The 22,891-nt window shown below is 40.7% G+C and overlaps 1 protein-coding gene across 1 annotated transcript; it reads left to right on the top strand.

Moving 5' to 3' along the window:
- The first annotated feature begins 10,028 nt into the window (after nucleotides 1-10,028).
- PLAC9 (placenta associated 9) lies at nucleotides 10,029-22,033 on the top strand. The gene is made up of 4 exons (XM_064430318.1): nucleotides 10,029-10,181; nucleotides 19,616-19,713; nucleotides 20,673-20,799; nucleotides 21,849-22,033. The coding sequence occupies exons 1-4, from the start codon at nucleotides 10,124-10,126 to the stop codon at nucleotides 21,857-21,859; spliced, it is 294 nt and encodes a 97-aa protein (XP_064286388.1). The 5' UTR covers nucleotides 10,029-10,123; the 3' UTR covers nucleotides 21,860-22,033.
- The last annotated feature ends 858 nt before the right edge of the window (nucleotides 22,034-22,891 follow it).

The raw sequence follows: 22,891 nt of genomic DNA on the forward strand, positions 1-22,891 counted from the left end.
TTTTTCCAGTTTCTCACACACAGACCCCTTTTATTCCTTCTTTTCCAGGTGGTGGATGTGCAGGTTGTGGTGGTGCCATGTGCTAGAAGTGGCCACACCCCAGCAGCACGCTGCTTCCAGGGGAGCTGAGGAAAAAATGCATTCAGCTGCTGCCAGCACTTGCAGCCCTGCAGCCAAGTTACATTCAGGCCAACTTCACTGGTGCCTTGAAGCACAGGGGGAAGGCAAGGGGAGTTACTCTGTTCACAACACAGCTGAGCTGCAGTGGTGGGCAGGAAATGGAACTTTATAGCAGTGAAAATGCTTCTCCTTTGCAATTCCTTTGCAATTCCTTTGGCTCTTGGGTATCTGGGGGTCCAGACCGATGCACTCAAGTGTTGGCATGAATTCAGTTCCTCACAAACAAGGCTCTGATCTGTGATTGACACCTGTACCACGCTGCATGGGTAAAAGGACTGCTGGGACCATTTTGTCAAGAAGCTGGAAAAAAATTCACCAAGCTGTTGCATGACAGAGGTACACAAAGCACTGAATTGCTAGCCCTGTAACACTCCCAAACAAGCAGCCAGTTATAGAAAAAGGATCTTTGGGAATTTCTGTTGCAGAACTCAGCCCATGTCAAACACTCTTTCAAAGCCCTTGCCACTTCCAAACCTGTTCACAGTGCTTTAAAACACACCACAATTACCACAGGAAGGAAAAACTATCTTTCAGCTTTGATTTTTTTTCTTTTATATGGGTGGAAGGAAGGGATAAGTAAGATACAATTGCAGTGCTGGTACAGTCAAGTGATATCTAACACAATTGAAGCTGTCAAGGACACTAAGTTACAGGTCACCCCAGCTGACACTTCTTTTCAAATCTAGAGTTTCTTCCCTCCTTCCTAGCTGCTCTTTGGTGGGTCCTAAGGGAAGGAAGCCAATGCCTCAGTGCTGTACAGCTTTCCAAAGGTTTCATTTACAACATCCATGCTGCCACCACTTACACTTTGTGTGTTTGTGCAAGAAAATCATTGTTCATATCTGCCCAGCTTAGGCTGAGACCTCAGTAAAACCAGACTTGGTCAGAGCCACTGTGTACATCTGAAATGGCAGTTATTGGGAAGGGGTTTTATCCACAATATAATAAAATATTATCTTGTACTTAGATAATTTTGAGTCCAAAGAAAAAAATAAACCACACAGTTAAATTAACAGAGAGAACTGAAATACAGTGTTTGTGTGCTGGCATGTAAGAAAAAGCAATGATTAGCACTGGAAAAATTGGAAAATCCAAGTTTCAGAATAACAATTTTACACTCACCAGGTCATATACAACTGCCAGCCTTCCTCCCTCAGTCCCTGGCGCAAAACCCATTAAGAAAAGCATAATGTGGAGAGTAACAGCTGCTTCTTTTGCTAGAAAACCTTTTAAGCAAGGTTATGCTGCACTTTTCCTGAACTAAAAAATAAAATAGAACCATTTTGCTGTCAGAATGGAAAACAATGCTTCTTTCTCTTGTAACCAGAGAGAACTCAGTTTGGACAGCACTGAGAAAAATAGCTATGGCCATTGTAAATAAGGACTTTATTGAATTACAGGACTTGAAAGATTGTTTTGAAGGGTTAGCCAAGGTTTTCCCTACACTAAATAAAATTAATAACATTTCCAACCTCAGTGAGAACAGCATGGGTGGGAAGCGATAGTCTATCCAAAGCAGAGAATTCTTTACAGAATTTGATCACTTGCAGAAGGAAAGAGGGTGGAGACAGTCTGCAGTTAAGCCAAGAAAAACAATAAAAGTTTCTCAGAGAATAGCAACTCAGAAAACCAAAATGATAATTGGGGATTATGCAAAATATTGATGCAAATGTGGTGGTAAACCACTTTGATAATCAGTATGGATAAAAAATATAGACAACTCAAAGAATTGCCTACTAAAAAAAAAAAACAAAAAAAAAAACCCAGAAAGAAAAAAAAACAAGAATAGGCACAAAAAAGATTCCCATTTCCTTATAATTAAAGATACTAATTTAACTCCCATGTCAGATTCTTCATAAATCAATATTCATAGAGCAGACCAAAGTTTCAGCCCCCAGTGTTTATATTTTTTTTTGTTTATATTTGTCAGCAGCTGACCTACAACAGCAAAATGTCACATTCCCATTTACTATCTTTAGGGAACTCAGAAAAAGCTGACAAGGTAGATTCAAATCAGTGGAAACAGAGGTAAGTTCCTCAAGCTGTATTTCATAGAGCCTGAAAGAAAGGGTAGGCATCAATTCAAAAAGCATATTTGCTGGAGCAAGAGGCAACAGGGAAGCCTGGATGTGCTTTATCTAAAGTTATGGGACAGAATGTATCTGTTAATGTGGGACAGACTGTGTCTGTTTTATGTAAACATTTTGCAGAAAGAATGAGATATTTCTCAAGGCAAAGAGCAAAAGCTCACACTAGAGTCCAAAAATTATCTCTTCAAAATAATATCTATATCCATAAGAGGTCTAATATTACAATGCTGAACCAATAGCATTCAATGAGGAAAAACTTGAGACACAAAGCTTGTGCCTTGCTGTAACAAAGAAAAAAAAAAGTACATTCTCTTCTACTGAGACTAAATAACTGATAAGAACCAGCAAAATATTTTGTGCTGCTATTTGGGATATTTAACTGTATCATCCTGCTTATCTCCGTTTCAAGTGGTAGGATAACACTTATAATACATGCAGGGGCAGCAGATTAACATTATAGATGCATCAAAGTACCCAGTAGTCCATTCTAAGGCATCTCACAAAATTATATTAATGAACCAAGACTGTATCCAATTATCATAGAATAACATGAGATCCCTTATGCTATCACTGGCTCCAGGGTTTTTGCCCATGTGGGTCTAAAGCACTGGCCATGCAGTTGTGTTCACACAGAGTGGAAGTGCCCTGGCTGAAGCCCACGCAGGGAATCAACATTTGATTCTCTGTGCAGAGAACAGCAACTGTGATCATCTGCTTCACTTCTGCTGTTCCAGACACATTAGACCATCAGAGTGGCACCACATAATTTCAAAGTAGCACTGCAATATTTTTTTCTCACTAACGGAGATCAGCAGGCATTCAAATGGCAAGTGAACGTGAGCTGAGACACAATTAGCACTGGGGCTTTTTAACAAACTTAACTCCCAAAGGGATTCTGATTTGCCACAGCCTGTACATGACCACTACACGATGGTTCAGAGGCTTAAATTGTCTCTGCAAGCGGAGAAGAGCGGATGGCGGTGCCCTGCAGGCGGGCCGGGTGCCGCACACAGCCCCGCACGGGCACGGACCGAGCTCTGCTTCGCCACCGGCCCCGCCGCGCTCAAGGCCAAGTCCGAGCAGGGCTGTGACCTTGTCCGAGACACTCACGGGTCCAAATCCCCTTCGCTGCCCTCCCGCTGTGCCTAATTAAACCACTGAACTCTCGGTAGCGGCTCACGCTGTGCCGGAGATCAGCTCACCTGGGCTCCGCCCAGCGCGGCCCCGGGAGGAGGAGAGAGAAGATGAGGAGCCAAAGATGGGGCAGGAGAGCAAGCGGCCCCGGGGTAGCTTGGTGGCCAGAAACAGGTCACCTCAGTGCCACCGGTGGGGCAGCTCCCCAGCTGCCAGGGGCCATTGACACGTGTTTGGCAGCCCGCTCCCCGCGGCCCTTCCCCTGCCCTTGTGCCGGGCTGTGCCCCCACCCCGCCTGCTCCCACGCTCTCCTTCAACAATCCCATCACAGCCGTGCAATCAAGTCCCTCCCAGCGGCCCCAGCAGAACACTTTGTGCACCCTGCACTGCTATAATTTCTTCTAAATTCAAGCCATGGGCTTTTGCCCCATCAGCTTCTTCTAATTCACTTTTTTAATGATAAAGAGATTACTTCCGAATTATTTATAGCATCCTGATGATTCAATTGGCTCCCGTCCTCACCTTTGATGCTTCTTATTCCACGAACATATGTAATGAGCCGTCCATTTCCCTTCGACTTTTTTATCCTTTAATCTTGTGTTTCTTCTTTTCTCAGTGTTAATGAGAAGAGACAGAGAGTCACCAAGGTGAAAGTCATACCTTCATTATTCTGTTAATAGCAAAAAGTAGTATTCAAAAAGATAAAACCAGAGAGCATTTACAAAAGTAAAAATCACAGAATGACACAGATTAATATCTGCATTAAGACATAATATTTCTGTTATTCTTAAAAAGAGTTCCAGTGGTGGGTATGAATTAAAGAGCATTTGGGACAGATAATCTAAACATATTACTGCATGTGGATGGAATACTGTAACACATCTTTTAACTTTGAGCCCACTGGTCTCTTAAGGCAAGGAAGGCTGTTCTAAAACCTGACATTGGAAACAGCATCCATGCTATCCCAAATTCCTACGTGGATGCTGCCTCAGGTGATAATTCTTGCTCCTACTTCTTTCATCCTTAACACTAAACTATTCATGCAGATACAGCAAACTAATAGCAAGTGTAGCAACCATCAGACTCCCTCCTAAATACACATGGAACCAATTGCACTTTAACGAACTCATTAGAAAAAAATTTAGAAAAGGGGTGGAGGACAATAGTCGAGTTCACATCTGTTTTCCAACAACTGCAGTTAATGCTCTGCCTCTAGAGTTTGTGGAGTGTGCTAATCTGTTCATTTATTCATATGCTCACAAGGTTTTTCATGCCTTGAATCAACTTTTATTAGAAATCTTTTCATGGGCCCTTCTCTTCCTTCTTACAGTTATACTATTACCCTCTGGCAACTACCACACATTCTCCTGTTAAGTAGAGGCATTATGAAAGTATTTAAGTTGTCTTTTACTGCAGTTTTTCAGCTGGAATTAAAGAGGTGAGAAGCCATCAGTACCATACAGTAATAACTAGCTGTACTGTTGGGGAATCTTGTTGGACAGGATCCATCATGTGATTAACTACACAGGCAGCAGGATGAAATAAAATTCATACACATTCTTGTTCACTCTCTGCCTGGAATCATGTATTGGAAGCATGTTTGAAAAAAAATTGCAGCTAAGACATAAGGGATCTGTAATAACAAAGGAACTATTATCATCCTGCTGCAGTATTGTATATTTACTCACACACGTATTTTGAAAGGAATTTTAACCAGGGATTTTTACTGCTTTGGCTTTAAAATTATACACATACTGTAAATTTTCAGAGAAATGGCAGTAGAATGATTAGCTTGGCGTCTCTCTCTGGCAGTCATTCTTCCCCTTGCAAGTCTCCATGATCTTGTGGCAATTAAGAGGAAAGGAGACCGTGCTGAGTGGCAAACAAAAATAGGATTTCTTTCCAGCTGTTTCTCTGTTTTGTTAGGTATCTCCGCTCACATGGCAAACATTACCTATATTCAAAGGCTTCACATACATGGCTGATGCCTTCCCTAATTGAGAAAGGTCCACAGCTGTTAAGTAACAGACCTTTGCTACTGTATGACTCGTGTTCAGCAAGGTGCTACTCAACACATGAATAGCTTCTCAGGTATTAGCAGGTCCTTCATGGAACTAAATTGTGGCTTCGGTTGCAAGTAATTATCTCATTTAATTGGTGTGGTTTGTAATACCCATCTGCTAAAGACACTAGCTGAGTAATTCTAATTTGGGAATAATCAAGTACTTCCCCTGTATTATTTTCCCTGAATATTATCCACCACAGACTCACAGATCTATTTCCCATTTTTATGTGACGCAAATGGGTGCACGTAAAGTTACAACAGCAAAGGGCCACAACCTTCTGCAACAGAAAACAGAACAAATATCAGACCACAATGTGTGCAATACAAGACTGGGAGTAAAGAGTCTATTCCTGAAGCAATAATTTTGCCGGGAATGTAGTTAATCCAACTTTCTAAGGTTTCTTTTAAGGAAAAGAAAGGTTTCTTTTCATTAAAATGGGTGGGTGCACTGCATATCATATTTCATAGGGTTCCTGAGGCATGACCAGTCTTCATAAAATGCCTGAAATCTGTCAAATCAAAGGACATAACTAGTTAAAATACAAAACAAACAACATAATTCACTAATATTCCATGTGACCCACCTTTTCCTTCAGCTTTCTGATTCAGTCTCCTTGTGGATCATTGCTCAGGAAGCTGAAGCCACAGACTGAAAACAGCCTGAAGCCATGGGATGCTTACCTAATGCTGGCAAACAGAATCCAGCCCAGTGTGCTGGCACCAAGATGACACCAGAGAGTCAATTCCCGCAGCTGACTCACTGCTGGCTCTAGGCGGAGCACAAAATGTATTGTTTTGAAGAAGGCTGGATCAGTTGTTTGCTCCATTACACACAGGCTTGTTAACTTCTCCAGGGAGGGCAGAGCTGATCTTCACAGTGCTTCACACTATGAACCACGTGATATGAGGTTTTTAAGTGCTTTAGATTATGCCTTTATGACAATAGCAGGAGAACTTGACATTTTTTTGATGTCCCCTGCAAGTGGAGATAATAACCACGAGTGCAATTGATATGCAACAGACCAGAGAGGGGCTTGCACTGGCATACTGAAGGTGAAAACTCACTCCAGGTGATCACTCATTCGAGGCTGCAGACCTGTAACTCCAACAGAGGCTGCCTGAGAATGACAGAGGCATGGAGGCTCTGTGGAGACTTCCAGGGATGTGTGCTAAAAATCACTACTATCCAAAACTTTCAATGTCAATGATGTCTATTTCATTCTAATGAAATCACCACTGCAAGAGGCCCTTCATCTGTTCAACAAATAGAAGTGCTGTTGCAGAGCAAACTTCTGCTTCCCTGAGAAGCAGCAAAAAAGCTGCATGCCTGCTCTGCACAAATCAGCCTCTCCAGGTAATAAAATTCTGCTTCTGCATCTGTTCAACAACTGCTCCAACACAGCAGTCAGAAACCAAATGAATTAAGAGAGTGAAAGTAAGTGACCCCTTTCAAATGGATCATGTAACAAGTCTCAATTTACATTAGGTATTCAACAGCCTCCAAGTAGCAAGAACTTCTGGTCATGAGCAGCTGACAGAAGTTAAGCCTGTGACAAGAGCCTAAGGTACCTCCACAGTCTCTAATGGAGACAAATCTTCTCTCAGGGGCAGGTAGGCAGACTATACAACCCTTGCACAGATTTCATCATCCACCAGTGTTAAACCCAGGGTGGTGATTATACTCTTTCATTTCCTTTTCTTCAGGGTTAGGCACTTTCCTCTCCCTATGAGGATTGCTTTCCTACCATATTTTTGTCTCCTGAAATAATCTCCACCTAATTTTCTCTGTGTTTCACATAAGGTCCTGTTTTTCCCAAGAGTTTGCTCAGCTATATCCTTTGTCAGCCCATGCTGCAGGATTTCATGCCCAACAGCAATGTGTTTTTTCCACATGGCACATATGTCCTCTGTCAACATATACTCTTTATTTAGTCCATTCCTTCTCCCTATGCACCCTGTGGGATCACTGTGCAGTTATTTATTGCTTTTGCCAAGCATTTAACTAGTCCAAGAAAGAGATACAGAAAGACTGTACCAAAAACAAACAAAAAAGCACCTCCCAAAATAGGCAGTCCTTATGTTTGCTCTGCCTTTCACCCAACTGCCTGCTGGCATAAATTCACATCCCTGTTCACTGGTATGCTTTTTTTGGCTGCCAGTATCTTGGGAACATCTCAACAGCTGGATTCTGTGCAAACCTACATTCATATGATCTCATTGTGTTCTCATATATGGCCATTTCGAAGATGAATGTGCTAAAGAATGCTTTCTCTGATGGCAATCAGTTACTGACTAACTTCTCAGAACACAAATATGTTTGCATCATATTCTTTCTTTTGCTCTCACATCTTCTGTCTTCTGAATAACCTGCTTCACAATTTAATGGGTATTGTCACATGCCCAGATTTTTTGTACTTTAGTTGCCAATTGTCTTACCCTGCAGCTTCCTTCTGAGTATTTATAAATTACAAAAGCAATCTGAGGTAATTACCCAAGATGACCAAAAATCTCGGGACAGGTAGTCCCACTGAAGAGCAGAATCCCAGTTGGCAGAAATATTCTTTCTGGCTGCATTTCCCTGCAGTGGAAAAAACTACTCTCTGATTACAGAAACAAGCCCTGGAGGATAATACTAGAGAAAACCCACACTATTTTGTTTAGTTCTCCATGGCTATCAGACCAGCACCTCACTATAGTCAAACATAACACAGTATGCAAAAATATGCAGCAAGTGCCTTAGAGGGACTGAACTGTTCCAGGAGTCTGAGAGCAATTCAGGAGGAACCTCAAGGAAATGTGCTCTAAAGGGGGTGAGTGGCCTCAGCAAAGGTGGCCTGGAATGGAAATTGCCATATTTTTTACAGTGTGTTGAAGGGAAAACTGTTTCAATGATGTTCATTGCTTTTTGGTGTGTGGCATAGGGGATGGCAGAGAGAGCTTGCAGAAATCCTCCATGAACAGGCTCCCTTTGCAATACAGAGAATGCATCGCGTGATTCTGCTTAAAAAAAGGACAGAGCCAAAGGACAAACACATTCAGAAAACAGCAGCCAACTATTCATAAATATTCTTCTTGTGCTCCCCAGTCCCCTCTCTTTAAAGCACAGACAACACACAGATAATGTCTCCCTTAAAAAAAAAAATCACAGCTTACCACATCAGTATCTCATATTGAAACACAGGGTACAACTGAGGCTAAACTCACTGTTACCTTTTGCAGTTCCCCTCTCAGGACCTGTTAATAGGAAATTAAGATTTATGTAAGTTTTCAGCAGGCATAATCAAATTTATTCTCAAAACAAGAATTTGTAAGAATTGAAGTACTCTACATAGTGATTTTCAAGCCAAAACACCCAGAAAAACACTGCTACTCCAATTTTCATAGCTAGTTTAATTTTTTATTTCATAAAAACATTAATGGATTCAAATCAACCCTGAGGGCTTAATAAACACTGAGGTTGTTCTATGACTCATCAAAGTTATCAGACAAATTCCAGTCACAGAATCTCTGTTACTGAGACTATTTAGCCTTACAACTGAGCTTCCAACCTACCTTGTTATGGAAGTCACTGAGGATGATTATACTTTGAACTCTAAGATAGCATCTCTACAGGATCATTTTCAGATATTCAAAGAACTTGATTTTTTGACTGCTGGGGGTGGGGGGGGGTGATAAACACCAAGTTTGCAGGGGTTTATTTTCAGTGGTTAAAACACTACTTATCCTGAACAATGGCCTTCAGGATTAAGTAGGATGCCTTACTGGACTCTCATTTTTTCTTGCACTAGTTTGAAAAAGGATGATTTGAATATGAGGAACAATACCAGGAAGGAGACACCTTAAGTGTTTTAATGCCAGCCTAGAGAGGTCCAAGATTGATGCTTATCTTATCCAGTCAACACCCAGGAACCTGCAAGATAATGTTCAACCAAGATCCTGCTAAAAACCACACACGTTTCTAGGCTACCATGAGTAGTGCTGTTTTTGCATGTGATGTTACCAAGCCCAACCAATTTTAAAACCCTGCCAAACTGAGAAGAGCTCAGATGGCTCCTCAGGAGATCCTGTGATAATGTCCAAACATAAAGCACCACAGACAGTTGCAACTTCCCAAAAGACTGCCACACATTGGTACTGCCCAAGGAAGATGTTTCTGCACTCTTCAAAAACAGCATATGATAAAAGCCCTACCAGCTCATGAGATCTAAAGATACTGTTTTCCAATGCTTTCCTGCCCCAGATGAAATTCTACAGGGAAAGAAACATCCAGCACCCTTCCTCCTCCTTCCTTGCCTTGCCCCACTTGCTGTATTTACAGCATCCAAAGATTTTCATTGAATTCCATTGTAATCTGTGTAAATAAATACAAGCGTAAAAACCCCCAACTTTGGGGAGCCTGGGCCACTTCCAGCTTGCCTGAATAGCTGGGCTGTGCATGGAGCTGGAAGGTGTTTTTAAAAGGAGGGAAGCAGAAGAGAACAGCTTAAGAATCTTGGCTCAGGCCGGGCATATTTCCGCCTAACTCTGGCTAAAGCTCAGCACGAAGGGCTGGACGAGGAGCCGATAGGAAGCCGGGGAGGGAGGGAGGGAGAGAGGGAGGGAGGCTGCGGGGCTCTCCAGCACAGCCACGGCAGAGCCCGGGCACGCTGGAACCATGCTTTTCCTCTGGGCACTGGCGTTTGTTCTAGTCCTGCACGAGCAAGATCCTCTAGGTAAGTGACTCTGAACTTGCAAAGCACAAACTCTAGCTTAATCTCAGTATGGTCAAAGCCTTTGCATGGGGTGGGAGGGGGAGGCAAATAATTACTTAATTTCTCTATGGATTTTGTGTGAAGGTGACACAGGTATAAGTCAAAATTCTCTGACTTGAGAGGTAAAACTCCATTTTTGTGACATTAAAGTCTGTCCTGTAGGCATATTGCTTTGGTAGACTTGGAGATTTTTTACTTCTTACAGGAGACAGAATCACTCTACCTTCAGAAATTTAGAACCACATTGAGGTGCTGCAGATAGTGCTCTGAATTTCCACAATTACTGTTCTGGCAGCCGTATTGATATCACACTAAGCCACTTGGAAATGAGATTGAAGTTCAAGGTGATTAGAGAAAGATTCTCCTTTATTCAAAGCCTTCTTTTTAAATTTCCTGGTAACAGCATCACCATTTTGTTTCTTCTGCTTTGGACTGTTTATTCCTGTGAGGTACATAATGACTTCTCCAAAAGCCTTGGGAGAACAAAGTATAAACAGAGAACATCAGATATGCCTGCATCTGAATTCTACTTTCATTAACAAGAGATTAGCACTGAATAACCTGTAATCACATTGCAGTGTGACAAAGCTATTCAGTTTGGCTAGTTCAAGGGTTTACAGTCCCTGTGTAACCACAAACCTGGCTTCCCAGCCTGTTCGTACTACACCTTTTCTGCTAGCTGAGGCTCAGATTGATCTTACCTCTGGTCCTACTTTCTTGACAAGACAATAGTTGTATTTCATGGCAGGGTAGCAAGATCCTATTACATTCAAAACGTTTCCTAAAAAGCTGTTAGTCCCTTCTGCCCCCAAGTTCTAGTCACTTTTCCTTGCTCTGACTCCCTCCTACTTAACTGGCTTTGTGATGTTTATCTCACTGATGAACTGAAATAACAATGCAACAGCAAGAGCACTCTAACTTGTTTTCACTCCACAAGAATTCCCTATACTCTTGTGAGTTTTCTGAGTTTCACCGAAATAAATGTGAAATAAAAGAAAATGAAAATGGCTTTTTCTATTCCCTTAAAAGTAGTGTTTTAACCTAAAATAATTCGCAAACTCAGATAAAATTCAGTTAATTAGAATAGCACTTCAATAATAACTGCAGAGGAGACTAGCACTCAGTATCATGCCAGGTCACAGCTACTCAATCAGCAAACCATGTTTACTGTCTTAATAGTGTACATCAGAAAAAATGATAAATTTTGTGTCTGTCATGGCCAGGGGAGCACCCTGCCAGACTGAAAGCTTAAAAAAGCAATCCCCACTTTCCGTCTGCTACCCTTGAGTTGGGAACATCCCTTTTGATTCCCTTGCAGATCCCCCCATCCTAACTCCCACGGGTTCCTCTTAAAAATTATTCAGCCAAACCAGAATTCACGCTTTAATTCAGCCATTAATATAAACGATCTCATGTTCAAAGAGCTCAGCTCATGTTTATGCGTGGCAGAGAGGTAACCTGGAGCTCTGGGTAAACAAGCACCTGCCCCTGCTCCATTAGCAGAGCACACCGAACACCGAGTGCTCTACCAGGGACAGCTTCCAGCGGAGGCACTGCTGCTCCACACTGTGGCGTGACTTGCTTTCAAACAGCACAAGTTTCATCTGGTTCTAAGTACAAGTTAAAGTAAACCAAGTGTATGAATGTTTCTTTTCATGCACCTAGCATTTTTTGAATTCTCAAGATGTTTTGAATCCTCTGATATTCACATGCAATATCAAAGCTGGGAAGATCTATAAACTAGACCATTTTCTACACAGTGGAAAAAAAAAAAAATCCTTTCAGAACAGCCAGATTCTGCCCCAAATTGACCACTTGCATTATCACAGAGAAGCACTTTTTCTCTAGGAGATGAAAACACTGCATTGTAGAATTAAAGCCATGGTAAAAAATTTATCATAGATATCCTATTTTAGGCTTGACTTGGACTCATATTTCTCTACTAACAAATTAATAATGGTTTAACCTATACTCCATTTTAGAGGTATTTTCTGTCCTTATAAAAACCTCTCAACATTATTGTCTCCAACACAAGGATTACAGTCCTTGCAGAAACCATCTTTGAGCTCTAACAAGGAAGGAGAAATAAAGTTTGCAACAACAAAGTGTACTCAAAAATACCTGTGTTTTTTAAGACTGTGAGGTATCTGGACATCAGGGTACAGTACAGAAGTGAGCCTCTTATAAAGATATTTTATATATCTGAAAAGCCCGATGTTTTCTTATGTTTAGTTAAAAGGAATTTCAGTTCTGTGGACATCATAACCTCCACACGTAAAGGAAAAGTTAGTATCAATCTCCACCAAAAAATCAGGAGTTTAGAAATATAGGACTCCTGTTATTCATCTGCAGGATAAGGCTTTATTCATAAACACAGCTGATCTGCTCTGGCTGAAGCAGATCTAAGTCCTGGGCCTGAATGTCAGGATTTACTGTGTATGTATGTATCTGCCCTTCTCTCACTATTCTACCTCCTGAGTTGCTGAAGCATGCATGAACTGTCTGCCAAGAGAAAATACATCTTCAAGCAACTTCTTAGATTTGTTTAGATTTTAGAAAAAAAACCTAAAATTATATTCTTAAATTTTACTTACTTCTTTCTACTGCCATGACTTAGACATATGAAAATTGCACAATCACAGAGCTGACTAATAAGTCACAGACTCACCTCACCCACTCCCCATGACCATTGTTTCTATTACTAAACACAGAGCAAAAGTCACATACTCAGAAAACTGAGAAACTCTTTATCCCCTGATACCAGTGGTTATTTTCAAACTGATGTATCTCACATCATCCACTTTCAAGCCAGCCTTAAGCTCACTAAGTCTGCACAACTTGGATTCTTTATGGATACTAAGGCACAGCTCCTCTTTTTCCTAAACAGCTTCCCCTACTCTACATGCAAGTATGACCTATACAGCTTCTAGCTATAACCCTCCTAATGTTTAGCCTTAGTTTCCATAACAAAGATACATTCACACAAAAATAAATCCATAATAAAGGATAACTTTTCTGGAGCCCAGAGCATCATTGTAAGATATATCATGAATTAGAGTAACGTACCTGCTAATTATGTAGCTTGTTATCAGTCCAATTCCCTGTAGTCATTTTCCATTGCAGAAGCAAGTGCAAGAGGATATTCTCTGGCTGCTTGTTCTGAAGACTAACATGCTGAAAACACTCTCCAAGCCAATAGTTCCCTCACAGGAACATTTAATTACTATCCTTTTTCCTTCGAATGAAAATACACAAAACTTAAGTGCTTCTTACAATCACAGATATGGTCAAATAGCAGAAAAAGGAAAGTAGTTTTTCAAGTAGCAATTTTGCTTCTGGCACATAGCCATGGCAAGGGCCCAGATGTTTCTGTGCCTTAAAAAAACAACCCACCCACTGGAAGCACGAACTATCCCTGGTCTTGTGCACTCCCTCTCAGTCTTCACTGCTGGGAAAGTGAGAGATGGATCTCCTTATGAAATGAGAATTACATGGGTCACAATAGCAAAAGCCGCCTGTAAAAGAAGTAGTTTTACACAGAAATGTATGCTATCTAGTCAGGAACAATTGCTATGAGGTCCCATTTCTGGTTTTGCACATTTCACGAGCACAAGTGATGTGTGGTTGGACCTGAACACACTGTGACACCGAGTCCCACACACAGGTGGATGGGACACGCCAGGCAAAGACGTGACAACTCGTAGGCTGGTACCTGAACCACCCTCATTAATAGATTCTCCAACCCATGAGGTCCCCCCTTTGCTCCTTCTCTTTCAGGTAAAAAAAAAAAATTAAAACAAGTATAATCTTAACTGATGTAGGATCTGAAATAATATTCATAGCAGCATATTCTATCTACATCTTGATAAAGGGAATATGAACCAGGTGTGCAATTTTGGAACTTGACTTTCTGATATGGTTATTTAGCTTCTAAAATTATTTTAAAAATAACTAATTTCTTGGAAGGAACTTATTTCAGGTCTTCTCCCTTATCAGAGGATCATAAATCTCAAATACCAGAGAAATCCCTTGGATTTTTCATTATGTTTGAAATTTTTCCAGAACTTGACATTTAGGCAGCAGATGAAGTATTCAGTGAATGTATAGATTACAGATTAATCCCTAATTAGGCATTAAAAACTTTCTATGTACAAACAAAAACCCAAAACCACAAAACAAAACCAAACAAAGCCCAAAACACCCCCATCTTCCCACAACTCCTAAATTTCAGATCCTCTTATACTGTCAGTTTACTAATATACTATGCCTGATAGATCATATTTAGCCTGTATAACATTTGCCTTGTTGTTCTGCCATAAAAGCTAGAGCCTAGTAAAGGTGTGCGTATTTTTAAACATTTACACGTGTATGTATATATTTACATGTATACATATATATTTGCATGTAAATATAAGCAAACAGCCAGTTGTCTCCAGTGTGAAGCATATGGCAGTGTGTAAGTTGCTAAGGAATTTTATGTATTTATTGCAATTCCTGCAGTCTTTATTGCAGTCACTAAAGGTAAGAATTCCCTTATCTTTAAGAAAATAGAGACTGAACTCTAAAAAGGGGTAGAACTACCTGCTTAGAACTACCCAGAGGCATCAAAATCACAACTAAGCATTAGTGTTTTATGGGTTACATGCAGAAAGATGCTCTATGTCCAGTTAAATATATGCTTCGAGTGGCTAAGAACTTGAAGGGAATCTGTGCCCTAAAAAGTATTTTCAATAACAACACTTGTTATACAAATCAATTATTTTTGATGTCCTGATAATAAAATTTGATATGGCTTGAGTTATATATCACAGCTTAAAATGAATTTGCATATACTGGTGATAATGAAACTGGTAGTGACACAGAAAGTGAATTCAGTATACTTCCATAGCCAAGGATGCCAATGTAATTAATTAAGAGCTGGCATTACTGGAAACTAACTTTGATGCCTTGAAGAACAGCCCCCAAAATTAAATATGACTAGCAGTTTTAGCTTATCATAGTCTATGGTCTGAAAGCACTACTGATAGTTATTAGTATCAGTTCAGGTCCAAAGCAGTTCAATCTTTGCTGAATTCAGCTGCAAGTTATCTTCCTCAATCACTTCTGAAAACAATGTGATTTCTTGAGCTAGCATTTCAAAATTACATGAAAATTTCCAAGTGGAATCCAGCACTTATATTTAGAGAAAAAATAATTTAAGCAAGGGTCAGCAAATCCATTCAGAAGTCTGTTGCATTCCTCCCAAACTGGACAGTGGATTAATCATTTGAACTTGATCCTCCAGTTCATGACCTTCTTCTTGTTGGAACATAAATCATTACTACTGCCATTCTTTTTCTCATCAAAGGCTGTCTGGCCACCTTGTGCTCCATGCTTTAGGAATAAAATGATACCACTAAACCTAAGGCAGTGCAAACAAAACACAGAGCACAGCATGTTTTCTTGAAGAGTTAGTCATGTTCTCGTTTATTCCCCTTGCTCTATCACATGTTTTCAGGCTTCCTGGTTTGCCATCTGGTTCCTGTTTCCATCTCCCATGTCTCCCGCTTGGCTTATGGCCTGCTTTGTTTTATCCCTCCTGCCCTACTGAGCGCAAACAAGACCTTGCAGTCAACTTCCAAAACCACACCGATCATAGAATGAGGCAAAAGAACTTTACAGGCTGTAAGATGGGAAACGTTGTGGTTACTCACCTTGACCTTCTCGGTAACGCAGACCAAAGAACCCAACCCAGCAATTTCTAGATCAAGCCTGTAACTTCATTTGGACCAGCAATGTGTCATTAGGAAGGTTACTTTAAAAGACCTACCAGATCTGTGTGGTCACATACTTCAGTTCTAGCAGGCCTAGGAACCACAGAGAATGACAGCAGAGAGGCAGTTGCTCAGGTTTATTCTGATGCTTACCATTAACAACTACTTGGATGATCAAAGTGAACCATTTAACAGCACCTGGATAGAAAGAACCCTGACAGTCCTAGAAGGCAACTTCATCAGGGAGCGCAGAGAAGCAACATCTTGCAGGTTGGGGAAATACATCAAATGTACAAGAGGCAGAAGAGCTTAACTGAGGGGTATTCTTAATCAAAGACTTCTGCTCTTAACCTGTTTAGCAAGGCTGTTTTGAGTCTTACTTCATTGTTGTTTCTCTCCCTTGAGATAAAATCAAATTTTGTACAGGCTGTCCATAATACATAGATATTACTATCCATCGTGCTACTTCTTTCAAACTTGAGGCATGTTCTTCTAGTAAACAGATCCTTATTAACAACCAGTTCAGAGATGCTCCATTTCCCTGCAAATCCCTGTGATTTCTGACTGCATCACAGCCCAGGATGGTTAGGACTACCCAGATTTATGGGCATCATCAATGTAACACAGAGGACTTAATCAGAGGAAAAAAGGCATTAGTCGTTTTCTTATCTTGAACACAAGAGTTCTGGTTCTTGATGGAAAACAACCACCCTATGTATCAAATAGAATGGATTTCAAAAATTTAACTAAACATCTCACTTGTAAGAAACATCAGGTGGAAATTTGCAGATGGGACATTAACTGAAAGGTAATGTTCTCTCTGCCATATTGAAATGTTGCAAGTGTCTGCATGAAATAAACTAATAAGTTTCAAATGAGATATTTAAGACATTGAAATATGCCTCCTACACACCTGCCTAAGCTGTCAGAAGTTGCAAACACCCACACATTTTAAGTATGTAATTTATATGTAATACAAAGAACACTTCACTTTTAAAACTGGTTAGCTTCAAAACTTACTACCAAAGTTGTCTCTATGCATGTGCTTTGACACACAGACAAGTAAAAATTCCAATTTACATTTAAAATGCTTCTTCAGTAACTTCAGAAAGCAAGTACCTGGAAGTATCCTAAGTCATTGGTCTTTTGCTTATATAGCTTGCAGCCTTCTGCTCCTCAATTCCTTTACATAGTGACTGTTATTACTATATAGAGACGCTGCTGGAGTAAGGTCAGTGCCAAAGGCAGATTGTGTCCCTTTCTTTCACCAATTGCAATAGAGAAGGGCAGTGCTCCTAAGCAACATTCCATGTGCTCTCTTTGAGCACATGGAAATTACTGCTTTGGCTGAATTGCCTGACCATAGTGACCCAGATATGTGCCATATTTACAAGGGACCGGATGTGTTCTGTGAACAGCCCATCCTAGAGATAAAGCCAAACAACAGAGTAACAATGAGTGTTTTGGGAAGCTAAAGCCTCAAACCAGGACTCAGATAAAAGACGAAATCTACACTGACTGCCCAGGAAGCAGCAGCTGAAATAGCCTGTTCTGGCATAGTGGTGAAGTGGTAATTGCAAGAGCCTGAGCAGCTCTGATCTGGTGTGAAAGTCACTAACAAAACAGGGACATGAAGGTCCTGAGAGGGTTTCTCCTGGCTCAGCCCTCTCACAGCTCCATACTGTGTGGTCTACAACTAGACATGCTTTTGCTTATACTAACCCTTAGCCTTGCTAACATCAGCTGTCAGGTGCTTCCTGAGACACTAAGGCTTGGCTTGTTTGTCAAAGTTTTAGGCACTGCACTAATTCTGTGGTTCTGAGTGATATCTTATAGCCCTGTCAAACTAGGACTTGGTCCTCCTTCAGTACACCCATTACAGCTGGTAAGGCAGCAAAGCACTGTGAGTGATGGAGAGCTGTCTCCCTCTGTGCCAGGAGAGGAACACACCACCCCAAGGAACCAGGAGCTACTGAGTCCTGTGTCTCATAGCAAGCCCTTTACCTCATTTTCTAGATGCATAAAGCTGTGCAGTGCTTTGCAAAGCTCCCGGTAAGATGCAACAACCTTACATTGGCTTTACATACCTATCACAGCATGTATACGTGTGCTTTGAACAAATGTCACCCACCATATCTAACCTCCTCACCTACAGACACCTGCCTAGAGAATCAGCCACCACAATTTCAGTATCTCCACACTGTTGCAGTCATGATGAAAAAAAAACATATAAAGAAGAAAAAATTTTGGAAATAGCACGGTTCATTTTACCACTAAGACAGTAACAACACTCAAAACCACCACCACTAGCAGCAAAGAGGGGAAAAAAGGGCAGAGCAGCTGGTGTTGAAATACCAGTAATACCTGTAAACAGGTAGACGAAGTCTTCGGGATTCTGTCCTAACAGCACCACCTTCTGGTGACTGCACTAAAAAAAACCCCAACCAAATCTGCCAAACCAATTTCTAAATAATGCTCAGCAAGTCACGTCACTTTGGAATCCCTCCTCCTCTCCATCCTCCACTCTCCAATTTCAAGGATGCCATCCTAACTCAGAGTACATCTCTCATTGCCCCCAAACTGCAGTGATCCTTACTGACACGTGTTTGCCATCACCTGACGCCTAGACTCCAGAAGTCTTGGCACAGGCTGGAGATGAAGCACTGCAGCAGTTCCAAACCACTGCTCTGGCACAGCAGCCAGAATTACTTACTGCTCTTGTGTGTCTTACTGTTCATTATAACACAAGCTGTTTTGTCTTCATTACAATCAAACAATGACAGAATGAGTTACTGCTGCTTCCTCATTATCATAGCTGCTTCAAGCATCAAACAAGAGCAAAACCTAACTTTACATGCAGGAAGATAAGTTCTCACTTTAGCACAGTTTAGAATAATCCACTACAGTCCTCTGCACACATTTGGAAATTTAAATGTTACTGAATGCTGCACAGAAATTATGAAAAGCAAATAGGCTCCACTAAAGCATAGACACCAGCAGCTACTGAGCTTTCATGGAGCACAGCCAGCAGAATGAAAAGTTCAAAGAGCAAGAGATCATGAGTACTGACAGGTAAACACAGACAACTGACAGGGATATGTGACTTTGTATCTAGCAAAGTCAGCAAATGTGCTCAGCAGTAAAACAATATTGTTTCCCTTCCCATTGCAAAGTCAGACTGTGTGGGACAACTTTCTGGCACAGAGGAATCATCAGCATCCATTTGGAAAGTGGATAAGCTTAGCTAGTCTTCAAGTTTTACGGCACCAGCTGCTTCTGAAGAAAGTCTACGAGGAACTGTTGTGTAAGGCAGATCTTCCCAACAGCTAGGTTTTACACATAGGAGAGACAGAGTCACCGCCTATAAACTTACCCTACACATGTAGGAAAAAATAGATTATGCAAAACAAACACACACAGACAAACCAAAACAAACACCCGTGGCAAGAGAAAACACCTTGTTCCAACCAACATGACATGTGCAGGCAAGTACTGGGTCAAGCTGTAGTTATTAGAAAAGAAGTTCAATTCCTACATTTGGTTCATCAACAATGCTGTGTAGCATGTAAAATAACACTTCAGAAATCAGAAAGGCAAGGACTGCTATTAACTCTCTGCCAATTAACTGTGTCTTATTTCCAGCTGCTGCTGATCCTGTCAGTATGGTACCTGGAAGTTTGGAAAGAGGAACCTGGTGTAATGAACATATGCTCCATGAACGCTTAGACACTATTGAAGAGGTAAGAGGGATTGTGCTGGCTCCTGAACCTTACCAGACCTCTGTCCTGTCCTTTTGACCAAAGAAAAAAGCATGTTTCTAGACAGCGTCCCTTCTGGACTTTATTCTAGTCAAGGTTGGACTTCTTTTTTCAGATGTCATAGTTTATAACTATCCATAAAGCCATTATCACCAGAAATATATAATCTTGATGAATTCCCAAAAACTGATTAACAATTTATTATATATATCAGCCTTTTCTAGAATATTTATAATCTAAACATTCTAATCTGTGCCGTTAATCTAAAAATCTGATAATCTGTATTTGTAAAGTTTCACATTGGCTTATGAGTAGATGTGAGTTCTGCAGGAAACCCCAACACTGATAGAGAAGTTTCTGCTCACCCCTGCTGACACTGAAGAGCTAAATGAGCTCTATGATGGGGATTCCAGGAAAGCTGCAAAGTTTGATTTTTTTTTCCCTCCCCCTGGTGTCTTAAGCACTCACAAGATACCTGTTAACTCAGCTTAACTAACCTGTTATTTCTCAGCTGGGTAGTTCCCAAACTTCATGCTGTGGTTGTCAAACTGGAACATTACTTCTCTTCTGCTCTAGTCCCAGCCCTCATCTTTCCACCTCATCAGCTCCTCTCATCGTCCATGCAGATTCTTTTATTGCATTTCTCTCCGAAATGAGAAAGAATTAAAAACAAACTAATGCAAAGCTCCAAGAAATCAAATTCTTCTTTATACAGGGCTGCTGTAACATAACTCTTGCAAAACCAAGTGCACTTCTTGGTGCCACTAGAGGCCAGCAGAACACAAGGAATGTTTAAACCTGCAATGCGCATTACGGATTAATTTAACTGTTGGCATTACAGGACATGAGGTTTACATTTCCGTAAACACATCTGGTGCAATTCCTTCCACTTGACCCTTTGACTACCTTTTTTCTCTATTTGTCTCCCTTGTTTCCATCAGAAGGTAATAAAAACAGTGGAGCACCTAGAATCAGAAGTCAAATCACTCCTCAACATCATCAGTGAGACAACACTGAATATCCCCAGTGTTCCAGGAACAGAAGTTCCACTTATAGACGTTTTTGATGGTCAGTATCTCATCGGGTATAACCTAAGCTGAAAAAATGGTTACATATGTTATTATTAAATATGCCATATTTTCTCTCTAAAGATGTGAACTAATTCAGCTCAGGGTAGCTAAGGCCTCAAGACCCCAACAGCAGGTCCAATTTCGAAAATCAGATTTCAACAACCACTAAAGAGAGGGGTGGGAGAAAAAGAAACAACTTACCTTAGAACAGCAGAACAGACAAAGTTACCTCCAAGTCCCTTCCAGATTTAAGATCCTTGATTCTTTAGCTTCATGTGTGACAAAATAAGGGATGGCATCAAAATTTTACAAAATTGGAAGTATTGCCATTTTGATATCCTAAATCCAACTTTGACATTTAAGCCACTCACACAAAACATCTTCCTGGATAAACGTTTTTGGAATAAATTAAACCACAACAGAAATTAGTTGGATGAGACCACCTATTCTACTCACTTTCTTATAATGCTCTATACCCTTCATCCTCTGCCTAAATTTCAACAGTGCATTTAACAAGGTGAGACACTCTTGGTGGAAAATAAACCACTTGTGGACAGATAAAAGCATCCACAGACATGTTTATGAATCAGTTTTGCCGGTGCTGTTTGTTCATTTAAGGAAGCTATACCTGGGCACACTACAGTGCACTTACATGATGCAAGTAGGGCTTGAAGTAGACAGCAGTTGAGTTTATGCTGGTCTTTCGTTCTTGCAGTTGGTTGTAAGGATCTGGTTACCATGACTGATACTGTCCTCATCGACTTTGTTATCCATTGAAGTTTACAGTTTTCTGTGAGGGGCAGTTAACAACTAAGTTACTCCCCTGCAATGGAAGTGGGTATTCCAGTAAGAGTACAAATATTCTAGTAAAACATTGCCAAATTGCTCCAGAGTTACAGACTGGACCTTCCTTCTATGATTTTGTGAATCAAAGTGACAATTCCCCACTTTAGAGTAACAAGATTCAAGTTTTAAAAGAGATTTATCCTCAAAGATTGATCTTGATCTCATAACCAAAAATAATCACATCAACTCTTCTCTATACAGATACCAGCTGAGCACTGTGAAGACAGAAGACAGCTGAATGTAACAGTGTGGTTGTCATAAGCAGTTGCACTTCTGATCATTTAATAAGCTTGTGTTTCCAGAATTCATGTAGGGTGAACAATCCTCAGCTGTAGTTTGTCTTCTGTGTTGCTGTGCTTTATAATAAAAAGATATTTGCTTTCAGACACAGTTTTAAACTTTGCATTCTAAATCTTTCAGGAGCCCTCCTTTGTCAAACCTGTGTTTCAAATACAGCATTGTCAGTAAGAAAACAAGATCAGGTGGTATTCAGAACTAAAGCACATCTACAAACTTCCCTTAATTCAAAAGCTTCCTCCTTCCCTTGCAAAGAAGTGAACTCTTGCTATTGTTTCAGTCAACAACGATAGACTTCCAGCTGCAAATTCCCCTCAAGACACGCTCAGATTGTCTGACAGAAATAAGTGTATGGTCTGCCTTTGGACACTGCTGCCAACGACCAAAACAGGAGTCCTGTCAGCAAGTCCCAGTCAGAATCCATCATTTGGACACATGACTACCATATTCTGTAATCTTCCCTTGCCATGGTGACAAATGCAATCCAGAATTAAATCCACAACACTGCCTTTTCTTTCAAGACAAAGAGCAATACAACTTCTAGGAAAAAGGACCTGCTTGACCATTACACAACAGAGGGAGAACACTTACATGTATGTACTTCAGTAAGGGGAGTTTGCATGTTCCTGATTAACACGCAACCTACTTTCACTGACCTAGTTTGAAAACCTTTCCTCCGCTTTGTACTTTTTACCTTTACATGCTTTTATTTTGAGAACAACAGGCTGAAGAGACGTCTTCCATGCCAGCAGGGAATAAAAACCCAGAGTTCCAAGAGTAAGAGAAATTACAACATGCAAAATGAAAATACTGAGGAATAACTACAGATTACATGTCTCATGTACAGACAATTGCTCATCAACAGTACACAACTTCCAAACTCTAATCAAAACAACAATTTCTGAATAATCTTGTGGAAGAGAACTTCTGTGGAAAAGCTAAGTTAC

The sequence above is a fragment of the Passer domesticus genome, chromosome 8, assembly GCF_036417665.1.
Source record: "Passer domesticus isolate bPasDom1 chromosome 8, bPasDom1.hap1, whole genome shotgun sequence".
NCBI lineage: Eukaryota > Metazoa > Chordata > Aves > Passeriformes > Passeridae > Passer > Passer domesticus.